The sequence below is a fragment of the Ascidiella aspersa genome, chromosome 9 (genome assembly GCF_963924565.1).
Source record: "Ascidiella aspersa chromosome 9, kaAscAspe10.2, whole genome shotgun sequence".
NCBI lineage: Eukaryota > Metazoa > Chordata > Ascidiacea > Phlebobranchia > Ascidiidae > Ascidiella > Ascidiella aspersa.
Window position 1 is genome coordinate 22221498 of NC_139455.1, and position 8260 is coordinate 22229757.

Genomic DNA, 8260 nt, shown 5'->3' on the forward strand with positions numbered 1-8260 from the left:
AAAGTCGTTTTTTACAGTTTCAGTTTGTTTGCTGGAGTCAGACTTCGGACTCTACTTTATTTCCTAAACCGGAGTCGGATTCGTCCTCATTTTCACGGCTTAAGTCGAACTATAGTGGCTATTAACTCAAGGCCTGCCTCTAGTTTAGTACCTGTCTTTTGATTTTGCATTGGATTTGAAACTTGTATTTTGCGGATTCTTTAAAATTGCTTCACGGATTGAATTCAAACCACTGGACATTACGTTCTTTAACAATTTGAGATTTTAAATGCGTAGAACTTAATTACACGCCTGGCGGACCTGATCGCAGAACACATCTTTCTAAATAAATAACCGACAAAAACGGTCAGTCTGGTGAGTATTGAGATGATTTATTAGTACAAGGCTTCTTGCATATTAATAAGTTGGAACATGATAGATGAAGCGAATCTTACTCATAGGCACGATGTAAGTTTAATAACCAAAACTGGAAAGATGCCTTTTTTGTCAAATTACTGGCGATAAAAGAAATGCAGGGGAACAATACAGGCCATGTAATCAAATCAACTCGTTTGTGGTTAAAAAATTGGGTATTTTTAAGTATTATTAAGCTTAACGCTGATTTGTAGGGTCACAAGTTATTAATTATATTAGGAGTAACGGTTCGATTTGACCTGGAAAATATATAGTTTTTGAAACATAAGGAACTAGAATGGGCAACGTAAAGAAACGATAGGCCATTTAGTAGTAGCTATACAGTTGGAGTGTGATGTTAGGGGTTTGCGATTAAGACTTGGGTTTTTACATCGGCGGTTGTTGAAGGCAGCAAAGGGCCTGTTGTTTCTACTCTGGCTGTGGCGTTGTACGGATGTAGCCTTTGCCGGAAGGCACCGTTGCCACTTGGTGTTGGGGAAACAGCTTCTGTGCGTCTTCTGCCGACACTGAAGGCACGACCATACAATCATCACCGGCCTGTACAACACAAAGATAAGAAAAAGTTGATTTGCTGTGCACTTTTTGAGCTCTGTTAACAAAATTGACTTTGTTAACAAAATTGAACGAAAGACATTTTTTTATTTTTATGTAAGGATTAGGGGTTGGATCAATTGTAATTGTAATTGATTTAATTAATTACAGATTTTAATGTAATTGTAATTAAAATGTCATTGAGGCATTTTTATTCTGTGTAATTCTAATTGTAATTTGCTAAAATTTTGGCTCAATACATTGATATTGAGAAAATTAAAGTTTTAATGCTGAAAACTTAAAAAAAAAATGTAATTGATGAAATTATTTACATTTGTATTTGATGTAATTAATTACAGTTTTTAATGCAATCGTAATGTATTTTAAACGTTTTAAGGGAGTAATTGGAATTGGAATTGATCCAACTCTGTAGGGTATGTCCGATAATATCGGATCTATCCGACGCCAAGTGGTAGTATCGGTACTCGTCCGATACTAGGGTGCTATCGGTTCTGATCCGATATCACATTAATATAGCAAAGTCAGTCATGGTTTACGACCAAACGTAGCCATTCTGCCACGACAGGTAAATTTGTCAAAAAAAAAGTAGGTTATTAACAAGATGTCACTAAACTTCCTGACACCGAAGCAAATTTTGAGCAAGTAATCTGAAAAAAAAAACTTTGAACGTTTTAAAACATCAATTTGCCTGTTTAAGCAAAGTAATGACGTCATTTGGTATCGTATCGGATCTCGATACTTTTTGTCCGAAATATCGGGCATCGGTATCGGAATAAGGATGTCGAGTATCGACATTCGTACTAGTGATTTTCAGGTTTTACAGATAACCCTGCATTTCAGGAAAGTTTATGGAGTTTGGCGAGTTAGAAGAAGGCGTTGTTCACCCTTTTTTCGTTGGTTAACTACAAATTAGTAAAAAATTACCAGGACTACCGTGTCGCCAAACAAAGTGGTCTTCCATAAATTACCTTGGGCCTATTGTGGTTGGCTGACCCTTAATAAGAACCATTCCCTTAACAGTGGCTTTAAAGTAGTCTTAACGGAGCCTACACATGACGTAATCGCCACTGCTGGTAACATGTGACGTAGCCAGTGATTTGGGTATTTTGGAATTGATTTATTGCCCCTAAATCAGTTTACCAATTTAAATTGTTTATCGTTTAATTGTTTATCAGTTATTTGTCTTGCTCTAAAAATGACCGAACTGGGAATTGACTTAATATTTTTTTGTAAAATCTTGACTGATACTTTTATTACACAAACGAATCGACAGTAGCTAGGTCATTTTAAAGAGTGACGTAAGCAGTGATGACGTACCTGCCAGTTTGCCGGGGTGGCGACTTTCTTGTAGGCGGTGAGCTGGAGAGAGTCAATCACGCGGAGAAGTTCGCTGGAAATCAAAGAACGTAAAATTAGGGCTTCTAGGAGGGTGCCAGTATTTTTTTTTATTATATAAGAGTATTACGGACTTTTATCAAAGTTTATCGTTTTAGTTTTGTGGTTTAGCTTGCTCCAATAATGACTTGACGAGGGCTTGACTTGGGTCATTGATGACTGGGCTTAAGACTGGACTCGACTTGCAATTTTGTTGGCAAAATACATACTCAAGTTATATCACAAAAGACTTGACTGGGAATTAAGCCATTTCAATTGTACAACACTAGGGAGATGTCTTTAATCTCGATGCCACAGCAAAATGTTTCAGGGCCCCAGTTTGGGAACTACTGATCTTGATCGATTATTGTGGAGTAGACAACACTTGGTTTACATCCATCAATCTAGATTCTAGGTGTTCCGGATTTACTCAAGGGCCTGTTAACTGGATGGCCAACCGTAGTGCACATTGGCGAAACGGCCTTAAACAAGCTTGCATGTACATTGTATATGTTTTCACCAATACCTTAGAGTAGGGGTCGGCTACCTTTTCCTAGTCGCGGGCCTGACCAAAACTTAGAAAAGTCTCGGCTAGGTGTAATAAATTCAAACTCATGCTTTTGTTAAAACGTGTAGTATTAGGCACTTCGTTTCAACAACTGTTAATCAGCGGCGTGCCTAGGATATATTGCATTTGAAAAAGAGATAGTAATTAGCCTAAATTGAAAGAAAAACCCTGCGTTTGTTTGATTTAAAATTCGAGTCAGCACAACGTCACACATTACTTGGGATAAATTTCATCGTTAATCTAGTTTATGGGAAATTGGAATGGGACCGTAAAAGCAACCAGTGCGCAGCACAGTAAAATGCATTCAGATATACTAAGTTGGCAAAACCTTCTTTGCAGATAGTTCCAGGTTAACGATGCCTTTAGGCTGAAAGGATTTCCTCAAAAGGGCCAAAATTTTCTACGTGTTTGTACAGTCATTTATGTATAATAACTCTAGCCAAGCGTTTAACTACTAAGGTAACAGGATTCAAACAAAGGAAACGATCAAGTCTGAACGACAGACCTTACAACGCCACAAAAATCTATGGTTCCACTTGCTATTTCGTTCAAAAGAATGCTAAAAAATTATCATAAACCACGCCAGAACAAGCTGAATTAACGTTGAGCAGTAAAGCATGACTTTAGGTGGCTGTTGGTCCAAGCTTCGCGCTCTTAGCGGTCGAAATCAGTATTGATGTCAAGTCAGTATAGCCGAATCCCTTCAAACAGCAGCACAAAAGGCGGCTCGCTTCGAACATTTAGTCGACCGTGGCCGATTTTTTTTTCAGACGGAGCCAGACTGAATCAACAACAATCACTGGAGCATGACGCTGGAATGCGCTGCTTCTACAAGGCAAAAACTAGAGCGTTTTTTTTTCATTTTAAAAACAAATTAGGGCCTTTTCAAAACAGTCAATGAAAGAGGAACACACATTGTGCTTAACAACTGTTATCAAGCCCCCCTGAAGCTGCCTTTTGACCAACGATTAATGCTTACTTATAATTAGTACACCGAAAGCCATTGCAGACTCACCGAATCTGTTTATTTCCGTACAACTTGTTTTAAAGGCTATTCTTACCTAAAAATTTTTCATAAAATTTGCAACGGTTGGGTAAAAATAAGAACACAAACAAAACTCAATACCATTACATTGAAACGCTGATTTGTTTTGTTAAGTTACATCAAATGCTTCTGTACTGAATTCAATGTAACCTCGGTTTTGCCCAGTTAGTCGGTGTCAATCAGTCATGCAACAGAGTTTGGTCTGGCGGCATTTTTGCCGCAAGTTTTTAACCAAAGTTAAAATTTAACGTTTTCGTAGATGTGGTGTTTTATAAGCTGTTCGGGACTTTAGAAAAGGTTTAAAATCCTTTGTCAAAAAGTAACTCAAGCATAGTGAAAAGTAAATTTTTTGACCGGTTAAATAGTCTCAATACCACAAAAATGTTTACCTTCAGCTACAGCTACAGACCTACAGTCAAATACTAAGAACGTGTAATCGAACTGCTTAGAAAAAGGAGTTTAACTGCTCCTTTACTAGCGAGCAACGTGGATCAAGTTTCAAGGCAGTTAGGTGCTCCAAAACCTCAAATCTTGTACAAACAAGTTCGTTGTGTTTGAGTTTACCCACGGATTCTAGAAACTTCCATGTGAGTTTGGCCAATAATATTTTTGTGTATAACTTTGCAGTTGGGTTTGAATATTTTTATCTATACCTATTGGAAAGTATAATTAGACATGAAAAACTGATTACCGAATAAATTACTTCCAGTAAAATAACCTTGAAGCAGTTTTAAAATTTTTTGCTTTCTTATACTCCAAACAGTCAGCTTTTACATTGTCAAGTCAAACTACTCACATTTTAAAAAAATTGAATGGCAACGTGGCCATTTGCACATGCTTAGTGTCACGTTCGCATTATTTCAACTTTGGCACTAGATCCCCATTCAGCGATTTTGGTTAAATGGCAAACAAGTGTTGTTTAACTGACAATCCATGTGTAATCATAAGACCACGTTATGTCAACAAGGTACAAGGCATCACCTAAATGTTTGTACTTTGCCATGCTGTGTAAAATCTAGTGACTAAAATATATTTAAGTGAAAAATTAAAACTAGTTTTTTTAGGACTTTAATTGATTTGACTTTTTATTTTGTTAATTTGATTTTTTTATAAACCAATAAATACGATTGCAAAAAAAATAATGGAAAATAATATATAGTTTGCAATAGAGAAATAATTAACTTTTGATTTTGTTTATTATCTTTTTTAACTGAAAAACAACGGTGCAGTTCTTTGTGCCAATGTTGATATAGTGGGAACAGTGGATCTAGTTTCATAAGAACATTTGATATCTAACAACTTTTAGGGTCAACTTACTTGAAGTTTCTTCCAGTTGTGGCTGGGTAAAGAATAGACAGCTTCAACTTCTTGTCTGGTCCGATGATGAATACCTGAAACACAACGTTTGTCATTACAAAAAAAACTATGTTTTATTCCAAGGAGACATAGCTTTTGTTAAAGGTTATCTTTGCATGCGCTTTGAAAAATCATATGGTATCAAAACCATTAAAGAATACAGAATGTCTTTGCATCAATTGTGAAACAATAACCAAACGTAATTTTTCATAAGTTGACTGAAATATAATGGGTTTGATAAACAGCATAAGTTCAGGATAAGTGATGTAAATAACTAACTTGTAAAAACATTTTCCTATCTTGATTTACCTTTAGGCTTATTTTATAACAATAATAATTTGTCCAGACTCCAGACCACTGTATTATCCAAATTGTTTTCTAATATTGTTACTTTCATGTTCAAAAAGGGTTCGCAGTAACTGTTCACACCTTCTCTTTGCAATCAAACCACCAAGAGATGACTTAACAAGGTGGAATTACAAACTTTAGAGTTGACTTGAACTCAAGATTTAAAAAGCACAGTGGTTATAGTAGTTGTTTGTTCAAAATAACGGTTCATATTTAAGGAACTGCAAAAATATAGGATGGGATTGGCGAGTGCACTGGAAATGAACAACTGCTTTTTGTAAAGTTTGTTTTCTTGTTAGATAGCAGTTGACCTCATCAGGGTTAATATTAAGTTTGTGGAATAAATGTTTGTTTGTTTTTTTGGTAGTTTTAAAAAATCGATTAAAAATTAGAACAAAAATGCTTGTGTAGTCAGTAGCTTTTAAAGTGAATTTAGTTAGTTGCATTACTTTTTCAAATTTAACTACAACATTGCATAACAAGTTCACCAGTATTTCAAATCGTAAAAATTGGCTAGGTCCAGTTTAAAACAATAGAGACTTTACAAGCTTGATAAAGCAAGGCTGAGAAGCAATGATTTTTTACATGAAACACTTACACATCTTGCTGTCAGTGGCATTCCACTTGCATCCACTTCGGCTGGGTCAAGCATGCCAAGTGAACTTGCGATTTTTCTTGTTCCTTCAATCAGAGGGTAGGGAAACGAAGAGCCGCAGTCGAGTTTGTTGTAAGCCTCGATATCCTAAAGTTCAAACAAAAAATTTTCATTAATATCATGTAGGTCCTCATTTGCCAGCAAACAATATGTTAGAAGAAAAAAATTGGGTATTTCATGTGTTTTTTGGCTATTATATTTATCAAATTTGTAAACCAACTAAACTACAGAAAATAGTTGTTGTTTGGAAAATGAGTGTTATGGGGCTTGAAGTTGTTTAAATGTAAAAAATGTCTAACAAGTGTCTATCTAATCTTCTTTGTTTTATTTGCGTACCAAAATGGTTATTTGTGCATTAAATTATGCTGGAAAGCACAATAAAGAAACTTAGCATTAAACAAAATGCCTGGTTTTTGTAATTTTAGTTATAGGGTTGTATAAAAACCTTGATCCAGCCATTGTGCATTTCGACACTGTCAATCGAGAAGCCAACCATTTTCACTCCACGCTTGGCGAACTCTGGAGCCATCTTTGCGGCTGCTCCGAGCTCGGTGGTGCAAACCGGGGTGTAGTCGGCCGGGTGCGAAAACAGGATTCCCCATCTGAAACATTTTAAATATTTTATAGGTACATTATTGTGGTAAATTATTTAGTTTTTAAACAGTGTAAAGTTAAATTCAAGACAAAAAATTTTAAGCATTAAAACTAAACCAGATTTAGAACTTTTATTCTCAGGCATACATAATTAAACCAAAATAGAAATGTAGATTTAAGTGATATACAAAGTCTAAATAAATGTAAGTGAAATATGATAAAGTAATAAACATTTAAAATATTTCTTTGATTAAAAGTAAGGATTTTGGGGTAACTGTAGACACAGGCAAAAGATTTTGGTTGCAAGAAATTTATTATTTAACCATAATCCCCCCCAAAATGTAACGTTCTATAGTTAAACAGTTGATTAGCTATATATATATTTTAAAATTTGATTAGCTATAGAAAAACCAATAAATTGTTTATATATTTAAATTTATAAGATTTCTTTGAATACAGAACTTAAGTCTTTCATTCCATACAAATATGATACTAGCTTAGTATTAAAATCTTTACTGAATTCATGAATACAGCTACTTACAAGTGTAACTTTGCTTAACGTAGCATTGGGTTATATACTATTTAACCACAATTACAGAGCAATAACTTACGAATCTCCAAGCCATTTGTGAAGATCAAAATCTCCAATGGTTGATTTTGCCTGAAAATTTGGGAAAACGTCTCCTAGCTTGACTGACATTTTGACGTGGGTTGGATTACACAGCTACAACAAAACGTGTATTATATAAACCTAAAACGTATACAAGTTTAAAATAACTTGTAATTTTGCACACGTGTCAATTGGCCTACAGAATGCAGTCATTGTGGTACAAATTTATACGTGTTTTGAATGTCCTATTATGATGATGCTGTTTTTGCTTTGTCACGTAATTCAAAATAAAACTTTTTTTTCAAAGTAAAAAACGTGCGCTTTCTAATTTACCATGTAATGGATAGCCTAATTCAATTTGACAGAGCAAATCAGCAGGTTATTAATGTAATACCTAAGCTTTAAACTCAAAGGATATGCGCTGTAAAATTCCCGCAACTTACTTTTTTGTAGCGTAACCCCTCATTGCTTAAAAAATACCTGTAACTTACTGAACTGAAAACGCGCTACAGCCGAAAGCAGCCTTGCCGTGAAATTGAAAAACACAGACGCCTGTTGCTTAGGGCAAATGACGCTGCAAATTTTAACTAGTCACGTTGTTTGGATCTTTATACTTACAGCGCTAAGGTCGTGAGTTTGGGCGATTCTTTTAATTCTGCAAAACCACGGGTGGCCTTTAACTGTTTTTTTTTTCATAAGCTGGCTTCAATTTCGTTTTAATCTGCCCAAATCGGCACATGTTTA

At 35.3% G+C, this 8260-nt stretch overlaps 1 protein-coding gene across 1 annotated transcript; it reads right to left on the minus strand.

Moving 5' to 3' along the window:
- Positions 1 to 350: 350 nt before the first annotated feature.
- LOC146133609 (peroxiredoxin-6-like) lies at positions 351 to 7658 on the minus strand. The gene is made up of 6 exons (XM_083396810.1): positions 7518 to 7658; positions 6758 to 6914; positions 6256 to 6399; positions 5271 to 5344; positions 2284 to 2356; positions 351 to 951 (listed from the first exon to the last, which is right to left on the minus strand). The coding sequence occupies exons 1-6, from the start codon at positions 7604 to 7606 to the stop codon at positions 823 to 825; spliced, it is 666 nt and encodes a 221-aa protein (XP_083252936.1). The 5' UTR covers positions 7607 to 7658; the 3' UTR covers positions 351 to 822.
- Positions 7659 to 8260: the final 602 nt, after the last annotated feature.